Source organism: Agelaius tricolor, unplaced genomic scaffold (assembly GCF_023055355.1).
Source record: "Agelaius tricolor isolate 1412-34295 unplaced genomic scaffold, bAgeTri1.0.p SCAF_6, whole genome shotgun sequence".
Classification (NCBI taxonomy): Eukaryota; Metazoa; Chordata; class Aves; order Passeriformes; family Icteridae; genus Agelaius; species Agelaius tricolor.
This window is the reverse complement of record NW_027269266.1, coordinates 43,282,208-43,299,569: the sequence shown is the minus strand read 5'-3', so window position 1 is coordinate 43,299,569 and position 17,362 is coordinate 43,282,208. Positions and strand designations below refer to the sequence as shown.

The 17,362-nt window shown below is 39.8% G+C and overlaps 1 protein-coding gene across 4 annotated transcripts in view; it reads left to right on the top strand.

Annotated features, from left to right (window-relative positions):
• The window catches only part of TRAK1 (trafficking kinesin protein 1), a 125,772-nt gene that overhangs the window by 57,367 nt on the left and 51,043 nt on the right, over positions 1–17,362 (top strand). For 2 of the 4 annotated variants that reach the window (XM_071429583.1, XM_071429582.1), the window contains one exon: positions 2,923–3,117. Coding sequence is in view for 2 of the 4 variants with exons in the window: in XM_071429585.1 (XP_071285686.1) it covers positions 12,578–12,641 (64 nt within the window). In the remaining 2 variants the exon portion in view is untranslated. Of the gene's footprint in view, positions 1–2,922; positions 3,118–12,278; positions 12,642–17,362 lie in introns of those variants that run through there. The other 2 variants (XM_071429585.1, XM_071429584.1) reach the window with 1 other exon arrangement.

Here is a 17,362-nt window from a genome sequence, read left to right as displayed (position 1 = left end):
TATATGGTAGCGTAGAAGAATTTTCTTGGTTGACTTGTTTTCCATGATAATTCTTATTTCTTTACTGCCTGGCCTTCATATTCTAGTAAATTTCTTTTCCATAATAAAGCTGTATGGGGTTTTTTTCTGTGTGTGCATGAATGAGGGGTCTTTTTTTCTCCTCACATTTTATTGGGCACTTCCTTTGCATTCAGTTTTCACTAGTTTTTGGGATAAAATAAGCCAATTTACTTATCTGTACAACTGAAACTTTCTCATCTCATCTATAAAGTCTGTTTCTTTTGGAATCCCAATAAAAAAGAGAAAGATACTAAAAGTTTGAACTTTTCAAAGTTTTTATTTCTTTGTTCCCAAGACCATCATCTTGGGCTGTGTAGATTCTTGCATTTTTCTGAAGAGAAAAACTAACATTTCAGCCAGGAAAACTCTTCCAAAACAACCCCAATGAAAACATTATTATCTATTTTCTTGAGATTGAGAGCAATTAGGTAATCCAAAGAGAGATGTATACAAGAAAATTATTTTGTGTGTACATATACACAGAGAGATTTTTTATTGTCTAGTAGATGTCAGCAGGTGTTTTTCAGAAGATCAGTTGTCTTTTTGCACTCAGATGATTTTAGGCACTGAGATGATGCTGTCAACCATTAAAAAGATAGCCAGGGAAAAAGAAAGTCTGTAGTTACAGGCTGGCTGTCATCTTTCAAAGCATGGGGAGCAGATCTTGTTTCTCTGTGTAAGCCAGTAATCCCTCTGAGAAGGTTGCAAGAACCTCTTAAAATGATGTGTGATTCTCGCGTTGCAGAGAGCTCTATAAAAACAGATGCGCTTGTGGGCATCTAAGTGCAGGGAGGCTTGGAAGACACTCACATATGCACAACAGCTAGCAGAGCAGTGTGGATGAAGGCAGAGGAGAATAGCTCCTGGTAGGTAATAGCAGACTCCTTGAACCATAAAGTACAATGCAACTTTCCCAAGTGGGTTATAGTTCTAGTTATCAGGGTTTTGTGAAGTTTGTAGGCAGGAGATTGACAGTATGAGTTCATCTTGGTATTGTCTGCCCTGTTGTCTGATAGAATAGTAATGTTCTTGCAATTTTTAGTGCTTAGGATGCTTTTGGCAATGTAATTTCTGGCTTAGAAAGGTAAAAACCAGGTAATTAATGATGTATAGAGAGAAGTATGTGTTACTTCCCCGTTCTCTCCTTCCTCCCTTTCTTTGACAGAGGGAAGCTCCACTAAGTTATGGTGGAATTGCAGGTCTACCTCAATCCAGCAAGAATAAGTTTCTCTTACAAAAATCGGTGCCTTCATCAGGAAGCAGCAAGAGCAGGGCTGCCTTATAGGCAGCTGACAGGATGGGAAGGGCACAATCCTTGTTGGCACAGCCCAGTCCCTTTGTTCCCAAGCAGAACAAGGGTCCTGGCAGCAACAGTTCAAATTGACTCCCCAGGGGTCGATCATCAGACAAATGCCAGCAATCCAGGAAGCCTGGACAATGAGTCAGTGTCAGCAGGGAGCAGAGCTGGGCACAGGCCTGCTCACAGCACTGCACAGGGCAGGACCAGGGGCTGGGGTGTACATGGGGCTCCTGGCAAAATGTGCTGTCTGGGGACCATGATGAGCCTGGTCATGGCAGTGTAAAGGTACATGGCAGTACTCAGGGTCTTGATAGTCTTTGCTGTTTACTCTTGAGTGAGTCTAAGCAAGAATTGCAAGAGCTATGACACTGGTTAAAGTGGGAGCTCTGGTGTATTGCTCTTCCAAAAAAGGCTTAGATAGCTCTTCCTTACTTGGTGTGTGGGGGTAGGGGTTGTGCTGGACGGCGGTGTTTTCTCTTCGTACTGGTGTGGAAATGGAAAATGTGCAGATTGATGCACTAAGTATTTACTGAAAACATATCACGGGTTGGTCAGTTTCTTAATAAATATTTAGCATGACCTTGTATTTAATGGTATATGATAATTAAACATATATTTAGAAGTATCGTGACTGTTTTGGGTGTTGACACTCTCTCAAAATTTTTCAATACAATAGAATACAACACGAAGGTGCCTCAGGAGATAATCTATTCTGACTGCTACTAAAGGCAGGTCTTTTAGAGTAAATGCTCATGACATTGTTTACTTGACTTCTAGTCTCCCTGTGCCCCTATTTGATCGTCCTCAAGGTAAAAAAGTTTCTATCTTCAATCGGGTTTTTTGTGTTAAAACTTCTCAGCTACCTCTTGGCCTAAATTTAAAGCTCTAATTTAATTTGTAACATTTTTGCAGTTGTTGTTGGCTGTTAGTATCCATTTTTAGAACTGTATGCAAACTTGATATGTTTGTGAGCATGAGGGGCCGCAGCACAGAATGCAAGTCAAGATAGTGTCAAAAGGTGCCCTGGAAGTTCTGTAATCATCCTTACCAGTATGTCTTAGGTGTGAACTGTGACAGTTTGCTATTGCAGTCCTGGATTTCTGTTTCTTGAGAGAAATCTGCTAGCAGCAAAGGCCAAAAAATAAAGTGGTACTAAATTGTAGTCCAAGATCAAGTTAAGGAGATATGTAAGGCTTGCAAGCTAAAAATTACCTGGGAAATAGAACATCAAAAATGTACATTCCTCTGTACACTAATGCTTTCTTCATACTCCAGTTGAAACTGGCTCTCTATTCCCCGCCCTACCCCACTTAGTCTTCAATAAATGTCCCTGCTTCTAGAGGTGAGGCTTTTTGTCACTAAGAGAGCATGCCCTTTTATTACTAGTAAATATGATATTTTGGGATAATGTGTTCTAGGCATATCTTCTAAACTTATTCGTCTTGAGCTGTTCTTTACATGCAGCAAAATCTTGTTGATATCAAAACAAACTGAAGTTTTTGAAAGCTTGTATGTATAGTACTCAAGGTAACTAATAGAGATTGTTCCCTTTCCCTTAACAGATGTGTGCAATAGTACCAATCTTCCTGAAGTTGAAATCATCAGTCTCCTGGAAGAGCAGCTGCCTCATTATAAGTTAAGAGCAGATACAATCTACGGTTATGACCACGACGACTGGCTTCACACACCTCTCATTTCCCCTGATGCGAATATTGACTTAACAACTGAGCAAATAGAAGAGACCTTGAAATACTTCCGTAAGTCAAAAACTCAGAAATTGTACTGAGAAACAAATAAAATAGGGCTATTTTTGTTACCTTCTTTGAAGTATCTGTGCAATTCTTTGAAAACTGTGGAGAGCACGAGAACTGTTTGTGATTTACTGCTTTGGTCTCCAAGATTGTGGTAGACAGAAAATGAAGGGAGCATTTAATCAAGAATAGTCATTGCATTTGTGATTTGTGCATGCACCTTTCCACATTATCAAATACTGGTACTTCTTTTTGCTTGTGATCTCTGTCAAAAAGACTGAAGTTTCTGTATCTATGCAGTTTAGAAAGCTTAGACCTCTTTCCATATCCACTTTTTTTGACTGTGTTCTCTGACACGTGCTATTGTCTGGTGGCATTATGTGCCAGCATCACAGAATGACATGAAATGATTTTGCTGCAACTTGAGCTTCTAGAAAAGCCTTTTGAAGAACCAAACTCTGACCATTTGGTTGAGATGGTTTGTCCCCTCATTCTTTCTTCTGTTCATATTCATACTATCAGACAAAAAAATATTTGTGCCTAGAGGGAACATGACTGCAGTTGTAACCTTTGTTGTTATTCATTCCTTTGTTTGAGCCTGTAGATACTTTATCATGGTGAATGGACTTATGTGTCTGGTTTCTACCACTGTGGATATTGACTTAGATGTGCAATTAGAGAAGACTTCTGTGATTCATCTCCATGACTGCTATGGTAAAGCAATAGCAGTGGATTTACATGGGTTATAGTAGTCACTAGATTTAGGTAGACCTACTGAGGAACTGTAGAGCTTCAGGAGAGATGAGTTACAGGGCTCAGCACAAACCCGGGCTTCATTGCATTTTGAAGCAATTGAACAATCTTTTTGTAAGGAGCATAGCTAGTAAAGAAAAGCATGAATAATATGAAGAACTGAGTTTCTGATGTTTATGCTTCAATTAAGGGCTCGAAGTATTTTAGTAAAAAACTTACATATGCTTTCCACCTACCCCCAATCACACAAAAATACTGGGAAGGGTGAGGAGACAAGCTGAAGCTGATCTGTGGAATCTAGTGTACTACTGCTGCTTTTGTAGCAGCCTATTAGTGCTGTTACAGTGATGGCAGAAGCTGGCTTAAATAAATATTTTGAAACATAAGGTTTCCAAGGTCTTTAGTTAACCTGATTAGGCCTGTCTCACAAGTAATGTTTGTCTATGTGGGTGGACTGTTGCAATAACCGTGGGAAAATGTTTTGCTAGTGGGACAAGGAACTCAAAAATCCCCATGGCAGCATCCTTCCTTCTACCAACTGAGATGATGGTAGGTGTACTTTGTATCCATCCCCCAGGACTGCTGGGGATGGATACAAAGTTAAACCTGTGCGGAGGATCAATTGTGAGCAGTCCTAAGGAAAGGACTTGGGAGTGTTGGCTGACAGCTCAACCTGATCCAGAAATCACTTGTAGCCAAGAGAGCCAAATGTGTCCTGGGCTGCATCGAAAGAAACATAGTCAACAGGTCCAGGGAGGTCAAGATCAAGGGCAGTGATTCTTCCCATCTACTCTGTCCTTGTGAGACTCCCACCTGGAGTATGTGTCCAGCTCTGGGGCCTCCAGTGTAAGAAGGACATGGACCTGTTGGAGCTCGTTCAGAGGGGCACGAAAATGATCAAAGGGCTGGAGCACGTCTGCTCTGAAGACAGGCCAACAGGGTTGGAGCTGTTCAGCCTGGAGAAGAGAAGGCTTTGGGGAGACTTCAGAGCACCTTTCAGTACCTAAGGAGGGATACAGGAAAACGAGAGAGAGAGACTTTTAAGCAGGCCCTGTAGTGATAGGACAAGGAATGATGACTTTAAACTGAAAGAGTGTCAGTTTAAATTAGTTATATGGAAGAAAGTCTTTACTGTGAGTGTGGTGAGGCACTGGAACAGCTTGCCCAAAGAAATTGTGGATGTCCCATCCCTAGAAATTTTCAAGGTGAGGTTGAATGAGGCTTTGAGCAACCCAGTCTAGTTGAAGATTCCTTGCCTATGGCAGGGTGTTTGGAACTAGGTGACTTCTAAAGGTCCTTTCCAGCCCAAACCCTTCTATTACTCTCTGAAAAGGAAGCTGTGAACAGCAGAGAAATTGGATATCATAGCTGCCTGAAACTCTGAATACTTAACAATTTTATCTAGCTTTTAGCTTTCAAGCATAATGACTGCAACTTCACCATGTTGCTGTGGTTGTAGATTCCTTCCAATCAAGTGGCTTGAATGAAAAAAAGCCTGAGTATAATTCCTGTCACAGTGTATATTTTATGCTTTTATTAGGAAATAACTGCTTAAAAAAGAGGAAGCAAGCAAAGAGATTTTCGATAAAGAAACGTTTATTTCTTACTGCTTACAGACAGGCACTTGTGTACAGATAGTAGTTCAGGAAGTTTAAGCAAATTTGTGTCTAGCCTTAGACTGATATCATGGCAACTGACACCTGACTTTACCCTTGTTCAGTTACTCTGAACAAGTCACAGACTCCACCTATACATGAGAGTGCGAGAACATAATAAATTTGCATGTTTTCAAAATTATTGCATTGATTGCAAACATTGGTTTATGGCACAATGAACTATGAAAGTAAAAAAAACTGTTTTAAGTAAGTTGGCAGAAAGGTTCTGTGAATTATGCCACCACCACTTTGGGGAGTGTTCCAGGGTGTGACTTCTTGCACAATTTTCAGTGCTGCAATTAAGCTAGTCCTCTTGTACCTGTTTAGTTTGTTTCAAAAACCTCGATGAGGGTGTTCGCAACTACTGTAGCTTGTCTCTTTGAAAGTTTGATTTTTCAAATGACTTATGGAAATTTCCTTGCATGTTGAGGTTGATAGTGATTTATAACCTGTTGGTGGAAATGTGATGAGTTTCACACTGTGTTGATCCATATAGCAGAAGAATCAGCAATGACCCTTAGGCATACTGTTGTGGCTTGTTAGAGAAGATTTTTCTGCCTTCCTGTGGCTTTTCTGAGTTTCTCAGTCCAATTCACCACCACAAAGGCTCAGAAATCAGTAAGAATCTTCTGGGCCATGTAACACTAGAGGGTGGACATAAGGCTACTTAGCTCTCATTTTTAATTTTTGAAGATACTGGTAGAGAAATGAACAGTCAAATTTCCAAGCATTTTAATTTATTCAGTGCTTTTTGTGGGGATTTAAGCTATAACACAGGATAGGTAATGTAGAGAATTAGTTCTTAAAATTTAGTTTTCCATTGGGTAAGAAGGCAGTTGGGAGGAATTGAATAGTATTAGGCCTGCAACTGTTCTTTTACATTCTGGAACTCCAAAGCACATCTTGATATTATTTTCTTCAGATGGAAGGCTGAGCCAGTTTTTGCCAAATGAATTAAATAAAACTGATCCTATCCTAAAGCATAATCATATAAATTCAATGTCATCTTACCAGTCTGGTTGAGGCAGAGTGTAGTTTAAGTAAGCCTAAATGAAAGTATGATACAGCAAAATGGCATTCCTTTCCCTGCCCCCAGATTAGGGGCAGTCAAGCTCACTTTTAGCTGAAGGCTGTGGGGAGGTCTGTGTGAGAGCCAGGCCTAGAGCACAGATCTGTGAGCAGAGCTACCGGAGGCAGTGAGCAGGCACAGCAGTCTGAGTTTTTCCTTGGCCACTTAGGGAGGCTTAGGGCCCACCTGGGAAGTCTCTGAGAAACAGGGAGCCTGCTGCTGTGTGTAAGGTGAAGGTAAGGTGAGCCACAGGCATGTGGGCCTCAGGAAGTCCTAGTGGCTTCTGAGAAGCTGTCAGCTGCTCTTCACCCAAGGGTATCCCTAGCCTTCTTTGGAGCTGCTGCTCATTAGGGATGGCCAGACACAGCCAACAGATGTAGTAGTTTCTTTGGAAAGGTGCAAAGAAGGGATCTTCATCTGAGTTCAGAATAACCTAGGTCTTCAGATGTGGTGGCAGTGTGCCACAGGGTGCATTCTCCAGGTTTTGGAGTACCTGTCTCTCAGAGCCGAGACTTTAGCCCAGACAGAGCTTCAGATTGGAAAGTCAGCCCTGCAACAGTCAGGTTGCTGGAAGTGCCCAGAGCTGCTCCCTACCCTGAGGTAGAGAGAGATGGCCTCCTTTCATGCAGGAGGTGTGCTGCTGTGGAAAAGCTGTCACCAGCTGGAGAAGTTGAGAGGAAGTCAGCAGGCTGTGCAGCATCAGGGAGGGTGAGACATAGGCAGTATCTAGGCGTGGCTGAGACACCAAAGGATTGTGCTCCCATTCAGAGGGACTTTGACAGGCTGGAGCCATGAGTCAAGAGCAGCCTTGTGCTGTTCATCAGAGGGACGTGCGCAGTCCTGCAGCTGGGAGGAACAACCCATGCACCAGTAGATGCTGGGGTCCAGCTGTTGGAATGCAACCTTGCAGAAAAGGACCTGGGGCATCCTGGTGGACACCAAGGTGGACATGAGCCAGAAGTATGCCTCTGCTGAAAAGTAGACTGATGGTATCCTGAGCTGTATTAGGAAGATTGGTGCCAGCAGTTTGAGGAAGTTGTACTCAATGCTGATCAGGCCATGCCTGGAGTGCTTGGTCCCATTCTGGGCTCCGTTATTCTATATTCCTTCAGTGTAGTGCATTCCTTTCCTCTCCCAGGAAGCTGTAATCACGTCTCTCAGTGGGTTTTTTGCCTTGTTAGAAAAATAGGTCATAACCATGCAGCTGTAATATTTTTGTCTAGCTGATTGAGCATGGTATTAAGCTCAACTTCATTTTACAAATGTTTTTGCTGTCTCCATGAAAAATATAACAAAAAAAAAAAAAAAGAGGAGATAGTAATGTACATTATTTCCAGCTGGTGAACAGTTTGCAAATTTTGTTTCTTTAAAGTTTTATTCTTGATTTTCTGAATTGTTGTTAGGTGCATTCACCTAAATGTCTGGCTCTTGCTATTATGGTCTTAGAGTGTTTAAGTGTGCTCAGTGATACCTTAATTGAACTAGGCAGCTGGTTTTGCAGGAAGGTTGCTGAAGACATCAATTTTGATTTCATACAAATGCAAAAATAGTGCTCTTCAGTAATTATCTGAAGGGAGGGAGAAATAATCCTTTCATGTGGAAAATAGCTTTTTGTCATTGAGTACTTTAATTTCATCCAACTGCCCCTGTCTTATGTTAAATAATTCTGTTTCAGTGGGAGAGCAGTTTGACCCTCTGCTGAATTAGAAGAGTCTTTTTCTTGTATCAGGTGAGGTCACTGTGCCCTTAGGGTGTGAAGCCATGAGCTCTGTCCCATCTGGAGGAAACACTTTTACGATTTTGAAGCCCTGGATTGTCATCCTGGTTTGATGAAGAAGAGTCAGTCAAATCTGAAGCACCCATTTTTCTAAATACCAGTTCTGAAAGCTGCTGGTAATAATGCCCTCAGTGCTCTAGATTTTACTCTGGGTTCTACTCTTTCCAAGTAAAGCAAGACTTCTTGATAAGTAAAAGACTACACTGGAAGAGCTCACTGTCCTAAGTTGCAGAGTTTTTTGTCCTTAATAAATGTGTAGTTACAGGATGACTCCTATTCAGTGTTCTTTTAGAAGGTGAAAACACCAGTTACTCTTCACTTCAGTAAATTATTACAGTTTAGAAATACGTGTGACAGCCCCTCCTTGAAAATCAGTTGGGCTTTTAAATATGCCTGCTTTGTCAGTTTGCAAAGTATGTATTGTGGCAAACCTTGACTGTGATTAATATGCATTACATAGTGGTGGCCTGTATAGCTACTGCTCTGTTAAAAAAGGACTCCAGACGGTGTTAATGGGATGGGCAACTTTATCCTGAGTGGTGGTGACTGTACTGGTGACTGTAGAAGATGATGATGTGATATGGTGTTTAATTATCTGAACCATCCTGAGCCTGTAGCCAAGAGAAGAAATGTGACCCAGAGGTAATCAAATGGGAGGTAATCCATTGCAGCTTTCTTGGAAATACTCCATCCAACTCCAGTGTTCAGTTTCAAAAAGCATCCTTACAGAACTGTAAAGGTTTGGAGAAAAAAGCTGAGAATGACTAAGCATGAAAAGACAGGATTTTTAGTGGCATGCTATGTAATGACTTTCTTTTAAGACTTTATTTGTCAGCAGAGATGACTTGCTGCTGCTTTGCCCCTTAGCAGTGCAGTGCACTATGGTCTTGAGTGTGCTGCTGGGGTAGGTGAAAGTACCTTTGTCAAAAATTCTCTTCCAACAAAGGGATGGATTTGTGTGGTTTTTACAACTGGGTAATTTGGGCACGTCAGTTTAATGTTGACCTATAGCATGGATTTACTTCAGCAAAAAGGAAGGAGAGGACTCTTGAGCTTTTCAAGCCATCTTTTCTTACTAATGAAACCCCTTTGTAACCACAAACTTAAGAAATGTTCACAGTTGGCTGCCAGAATTCTTTTTCAATCTGTATGCTTTGCCCTGTGGAGAACAGATAAAGGGAAGGGTTTGTTTAGTTAGAAGTAAACATTAAAAAATAGAACATAATTTAGCAGCTGAAAGGGAATGCCAAACAAATGTGAATAATTGTATTTAGATTTGAATAGGAAAACGCAGCTTCCTTATAGTCACAGACTTATTACCCTAAGTCTTTTTTCTGCCCCATTGTATATGAACTTTTAAGTAAGTAACACTATTATATCCCAACCAAATGTAGTGTTGCAATCTCCAATATGGATATTGGAATACACAGAGGTTCAAAGTTTGTAGAATCAGTCCACCTGGAAAATGTACTGTTCTAATGAGTTTACTATAAAATTAATCTGATTCACCCCGGTAGGAAGGAAAAGTAGGGCTGCAAAGGTTGAAAGTAGTTGCTGAAAGTGTGCAGCTGCTTTTTCAGCTTTGTCACAAATTCCCATTCAACTTGACAACCCTTCCAGCTTTATAGGGTACAATTCCTCATGTAATTGAAGGGATGCTTGGGAGTGGATACCTAGATATATAGTATTCCATCTGCCCAGGGTTTCTGAATTCATGCTGGGGAGATAATATACTTATTTCATATTTTCAAGTCTCTTGAGGAGTTCTAAAATCGTTTGGCCACACAAGTGATTTTCTCCTCAGAAAAGTAATGCCTTTCTGAATTACACCAGTATGTTTCCAATCAGATCTGTAAAAAAAAAAAATCAATAAAACAAAAAGCTCTAAGCCCCTACCTTGAACTATTTTTATCCTGTCTCATTGAAAGGGATTGTGTGTGCTGTGGGAAGGACAGAGAGAAGAAAATTCTAGCATGTTGAAGATTTCCTTTGTTTAAAATGTCAGCAAATAAAAAAAGGAGATTGTCCCTGCAGCAATTTAAGGTGGTAGCTAGTGTTAATTCTTTCTATTTTAAATGCTTATTTAATAACATTAGCCAGACTGAAATTACCTTTTGGACAAAAATAATACAAGTGGAACAAATAGATTATATGCAGAGCAATTGAGTTGATGTTGCCATAGGAACCTTTCTTTTTCTCTGGAAGTATTTTAACAGTGTAGCCTTAATTGCATTTAATAGCATGTATAGCTTTTTCCTTGTGTGTATGCATAACTGAAACTCTGCAAGACTCAAAGCTACTGCAGTGATAATTTCTTATACCAGGAAAGTTGAATACTGCTATGGTCAAGAAACCAAAGCATTTTCCTCTGCATAGCTTGACTAGGCATTACCTATTTCTGTTACAGTAAAGCAAAGTGGTAGCAGTTGGGGAGTAGAATAAGTGATAACAACCTAGAAGAGACATGAATGAGGGTGAATTAATAGATACCTGCAGAATCATGAGTGATTGAAAAGGAGAGATGGACTGAGCATACAGATTTCCACAGCTAGAAGCTTCAAATTAGGTTAGTAGATGTGAGTTACAAAGCAAAAGGTATGGGGTTTGTATATAATGAGCAGTAGATGTAATGCTTTGCAAGAGAATGTTGGAGATGATAAAAATGTATGTGGGCTCAAGAGAGGGTAAGGCATTCAAGAATTGCTAAAAGTAGCTGTATCTGTCTCAGGCTGTCTCTGAAGATGAAGAAATTAGAGGTTGGGAGGGCAGTTGTGGGAAATATTGGACAGTTCTCTATTGCCTGCTCATGGCTACTCTTGTGGATGGAGTCTTTGGCTAGACTGACACCAAAGACTTCCCTGGTGCAAACCCAATATGGCCTCCTACCTTAACAAATGTGAATAATGGGAATATATCTATTGGGATATATTAAGTCACAACTTAATCTGTCCCAGTGCTTCTACTGGTGTTTGCAAAAAATTAGCATTTCCTAAAAGAGGGGGAGAAATGGGTGAAGACTATGTGCTGGTTTTGAACAAAATGGATGTCAGTCCACTTGGTATCTGTACCTGCACATATTCAGACATGATTTTGTATTGTGGTGTTTGATGATTTAATGCCATCTGTTCCTCAGACAGGTTCTCTCCTAATAGCTTAAACACAATTTTATTGGGGGCTGCAAAAGTATTTTCTTCCGTTTCCAAAACACTTAACACAAACATGATGTTATTCTGGATGATGACTTCAGCAATTTTAGGAATAGAGTAGTGAAAAATTGGCCTAACCTCCTGTCTTCATGAAACTTGGATGCTTGGGGAAAAAAAAAAGAGAGGGCGAAGTGGTTCATGGAGAGGGCAAAAAGTAGGAACAGATTAGCTTTTTTTTTTCAAGGAGAAATTTATTGCTGTCCTGATTTTGCTGATTCTTTCTTCTTTTTTTCGTTTGGCATTTCTCAACATCAGGATGCAGAAAGGGTTCTATTACATCAGACCAGAATAGTGTAACAAAGCAGTAACATAGTTTAATTTTCCATGGGGAAGTCAGGCTTTTATCAAACTGTGTGGAGGACAGTAGTAATGGACTAGATTTTCATTATTAATGTACCACATGTCCCCAGTGAATTGCAGCAGTGTGATGCTGTTGTTCTGTGAGCAGTAGCAATGTGTTGTATCATCTTTCTTAGCAACGATTTTTGTTTCCAGTATGGAGGACTCCTTCTAGCCTGTAAAGCCAGAAGCAGCAAAATGCTTTTTCTTCATCTCTGCATCGCTTTTGGAGCCAGCTAGTCTCCATGGCAACACATTAGCCTGAAAGAGATGTGGAGACTGGAGAGGAAAGGAATGAGTTAGAAGCAGCCGGGTGGTGGTGTGTGTCCCCAGCGTCAGCGCATCAGCCTTTTGATAGGAGGATTTTGTTAACACCCATCCAAGGCTCCTGTGCAGAGCTTCTTTATTAGAGGAGCCGCCAGGGCATCTATCTGCTTCCTTTCTGCATCCTTCTTCTTTTTTTTTTTTTTTTCCTTCCAAATACACCCTCCACACCCCCTCTCTTTTATTTTAGTTGTGGCCTCAGTGAAGATGTGCAGCTCATTTTCAGCTTCCCGTGAGCTGCCTTGTGCTCTGGCATTTTGCAAAGGCAGGAAGGCATGGCTGCATTTCACTTGACCTTAGCAGCGAAGTGAAATCTCCTGCATGTCACTGAAGGATACTGACTATGCAGAAATTTATTGAAGCAGATTATTATGAACTGGACTGGTATTATGAAGAATGCACGGATGGTAAATATTTCTTTCTAGTCTCTTGTTGCAGAATTCGGAGCTTGTAAGACCGGAGCATCATTATTCAATGGTTTTAAAAAGGAAATACTCAGAAAAAGGCAACACCCAGGTGTAGCAGAGATGCCTGCACCTCTTTTGCACCTCGGCATCTCTTGTGAGTGTGCTGCAAGAGACTGCTGTATAGCTTTTTCCTCTCTGAAGGGAGTGGCAGAGCAACATATGCTGTGTATGAGCTGCCTTTGGGCAGGGGAAAGAATATTCGAAAAGCTAACTGTATCTACAATAATTGAGGTGATTTTAAATATACTGATGGTAATATTGATTATTGGTTCAAGTTTGAAGTCTGTGTTTTTTTCTGCGTTAGCAATATCCTGTAATATGTATATATTTGATGTGTTAGTAGGTAATCCATGTTTTCTCTCTGGTTATTTGTCTGTGAAAGACATTAAAAATGTAGATTTTTAGAAGTGAGCAGGATAACTTTTTGAATTGGAAGAATTACAAACTCTGGCAATCATTATCTTTTGTGCTATTTGCAATTATTATGTAATGTTTGCTAGGGTGATTATTTCTGTATCAGGACACCGAACGTTTTCACCAGGCTTCTGATAGAAGGCACGCAAGAAAGGGTAAGAAATTGCTAAAACTGTATTCTCAGCAGGAAGAAAAAAATCAAGATCCCTTTTTGATGGCACTCTGAAGCAAGATGCAGCCTTTGGGAATGCAGAAGTTTTAGACGAATTTTATTCTGGCTGGAGAGCTTAGCTTAAACAAGGCAAGTCCAAGATCACAGTGAAGCAAAGCACAGAATCAGGAAGGAGCTTAGGCCCAGGGGATACTGTACATATGTAATACACAGAGATATTTCTATGGTAGTGCTCTGCAATACCAGAGGGGAATGTGAAGCATCAAGATAAGTGTGACAAAATTAGAATGTTTTTTTTATGGTTCTTTTGAGTGTCATATGCCTCCATTTCAGAACTGAATGCAGTTTCAGAAGCTTGCTACTCTTGAACTTCTATTATGTTTAATTGATTACTTCTGTCCAGGTGTTCAGAGAAAGAGGTGCATATTTATTTGAGAGATCTGACCACTTTAAGTTGGATTGAATCCATTATGTAACCTTTATCCTCTCAGTTTAACCCTAGTAAATAGTGTAGCATCTGATTAATCTGCATGATGTAACAGCCTGAGTTGGCCTGCTTTTAGAAGCTTAAGAAACAGACCAGTTGTATGGTCCATAGAAGCTGTAGCTTTCCCCAGGTTAAAGCTCCCACAGGTGGCTTTTTTTTTTTTTCAGTTGTTCATTTTTATGATCTTTTTTTCTGTCTGGTCAAAGTGTCATATGGAAGGCTGGTGTGCCTGAATGTCTGACCTAAGAGCTGATCTGCTTATCCATTTTGTCTTAAGCTATGTGCTGCAGTGGAGGAACTGTGGGAGTTCCATGGTAATGGAATAAGCAACAGGTGTTGGGCAAACATTTAAATACCTTGTGGGATGAGGGCCTCAGGTGCACAGTAGTGGTTGGTTGGATTCTGGGCTTACAGGTTTTCCTGTCATTGCTGAGCCCCTGCCCAGGATACTTCTTCCATGAGCTGAGAGCTGTAGAGTCAGCTGGAGTATGTTCTGGCAGTCTGCTTGAAGTATTTGGAAAGTTCTTCCCTAAGAGAAAGAAGGGTTTAATGTCTGATAGGGAAATAATCTCTCCAGCAGGTAAGGCATAATGGTTTTTTGCAGTTTTTTTAATTGCTGTTATTTTTTAAATTAAAGTATTAATTTTTACTTGCTGAAGGGCAGTGCTGTCAGTCCTGTCTCTGCCTCTCAGGTGAAGAGCGGTCTCAGGGTTCATTGAATTTTATGGGGTTTAGCTTTCTTTTGCTTCTTGGAGTTCAGGTGTGTGAGAGAGAGGAAGATTTGAGAGATGCAGTGGAAGGCACAGTCTTTGGCCTTAGATACTGGAATGTTCACTGGGTTTAAAATAGTGTTGGCATTTACCCTTGACAGAGAAAGTTATTGTAATTGTCGTAGCAGACAAAAGGCATCATTATAGTAGAAAACAGAGTTTTTCTGAAAACCTGAAGCAGATGACATATTAAAAGAGATGCCTGCCTCTTGATTAGCTTTTTATTTTTCTGCCATGTGTTTTTTGATACCAGAGTAATTTTCCTGAGATTCTTTTTACATTCAGTATAGTGAGATAGGCAGTTGCAGCTCAGCTGACCTGTTTTGAATATCTATTTTAAGACAAATTGAGGCACAGTTAGAGAGCCAATTTCTCTGCCATACGTGGACTCTCCAGATGTATGTGTGCATTCACTTTTGAATCCCACCCAGTTCACTCTTTGTTATAAATATAACATTGGAAAATAGTGGATGGTACATTAAAACTAATAGGAATCTTCACAGGGTAATATCGTACAGAATTATTTTTCTGATTAAATTGTTCATACATTGTTTGTCAGAGCCTCTGGGACTCAGATTTCTATGACTTTATTTGGTTTCCTTTATTTAATAATTAACAGCAAATGGTTTCTTGTTCTTCAAAGAAAAAAAAAGGCAGTCTAAAATTATATCAGGATGTAAACTATTAATGCTATTATTGAAATTAATAAGTGAAGCAGCAACTCACTGTTGCCTCAGATGTAATGAATTTCTGTACTGATTGACAGTAATGATGTCTTCAACTTGCATACTTGCATTTGGTAGTGGTATTTTTTTAATATCTTGCAGAAGAAAAAATGCTCAAAATTTACAATTTATAAGTCTTTACAAAGATTTTCCAGGGTTGGAATAATTAATTAATTCTTTTACATAAGGTACTTCACAGAGTTTATTTTTGGTAGGAGTAGGTGGAAATAGACAATAAAATGTCACACTCTAATTGAATTACTGATGTTAACTAACATTACAATAAATTGAAACTTCTATAAATAACTACTACACTATGCTTTTTACATACATTTCCAAGTGTAATATTTTATAATATGAGTGACACTTGTCACCTTACTTGGTGTTAACAAAGTATATTGTGTAGGTGGACTGGGGAAAGAGCTGGGCCTGTACTTGAGTGGGAAAGTAGCTATTTTTATAGCAGACTTGGACAGAATCAGTGATAAAGAGGAAAAGCTGAAACTTTTCTACTCTTATTACGAAAGATAACAGTATAAAAGTCTAGGTTCATCTAAGTTTTTTTTAATAGAAAAAAAATACATTCTTAAAAATCTTGCGTGCAACTTGGGTGAAAAAAGCATTATACTAAACTCCCACACACTACCAAACAAGTAAACAAAAAGATGAGTGTATATTCACAGAAATTTTTCTGAATATGGTTGTTCCCTGCCTCTCTCTTAGTGCAATATTTTTCTAATGAACAATGCTTTCTACAGAAATCCAGACTGATTTTAGAGAAAATTACTTTTCTTTGGTTTCTTCCATTACTTGTTTATTTCTAGCTCAACAGTTTATAACAATGCATGAGTTCAGTTGCCTACAATTCCAGATGACTTTGTGAATGTGCAATTGGATCTTTCCTCCTCCTTTCATTGGCCCTGAGTTTTTGCAATTTCTTGTGGAGGAAATGGTGTCTTTCCCTTTTTTTCCCTTGCCAGACCCATGGTGTGCCTGGTTTGTTACACATGCTGAACCTTCTGACCAGATGGAGTTTGCCTGAGCCACTCCATCTTGTTCCAGCACCCCTTCCTGTATTTTCTTCCCACTCACATTGAAATGTTTTTACCACCTGTTATGTTTGCAGTTATTGTTTAGAGCTTCTCTCCTCTTTTCTGTTTTCCACTCCACTGATGTAATTACCAGCAAGCTCACTAACTTTCTTTTTACAATAGTAGACAATGCTATCTTGTTAACTTGATCTCTTACAAGTGATTACTTATTATTGCCTTGCTTATGTTAGTGTGGTGACCATCATCTCCCTCATACATTGGCCTCTTTTGTGTCCATCCCTGGTGTTACTCTGAATCTCAGTGGATGCTGGCTCTGGGTATGCTACTGAAGTCTGGGAGAATCTTATGAATGCCTTTAGCATGCAGTTTCTGAAACAGCCCTTGCTCTATAGGTATGCAGCTAAAATGCTCATTCAGGTTGATCTCATTGTGCTCCCATGTCTTTTATATCTATACATGACAAATATAGTTGAACCTTGCTTATATGCACAGAATTGTGATACCATTTTCCTGGTTTTCTGCTTTTTGCCCTGCCACTTCTTTCTCTTTACTCCTTCATTGACTCCCTGTTCTTCTTCAAGTCACATAAGCTACATAAGGCAACACACATTGCAGCATAGAGATATTTTTTGGTTTTATTCTGTTCAACTGCTAAGTATCTAGATAAGTGTTTTCCCAGTAATTCAATTTCTTTCCCTTTCTACAAAAGTCACATGCTGTCCTTTTGGCTGAGTGACAGAAGATATTTTGTGGGGGATTTTGAAAGAGTGGGAAACATGAAACCTCTAAAAGTTTGAACAAACTAACTTTGCTTGACTGTACAAATTAACAGAAAGCACACATTCAATAACCAATTTATCTCCCTCCCTGAAGAGCCCATCCCAAAACACCACATTTCTTCATCAGCATATTTAAATCCAAGTGCTCCCATTTCATCTGCTGTTTTTAGACTTGTTGGCTTACAGAGAATCTCTTTGTTCTAGAGGCAGCATTGTTAGTAACAGTTAATTGTGCAGAAGTTAGATATTTTTATTGATAAAG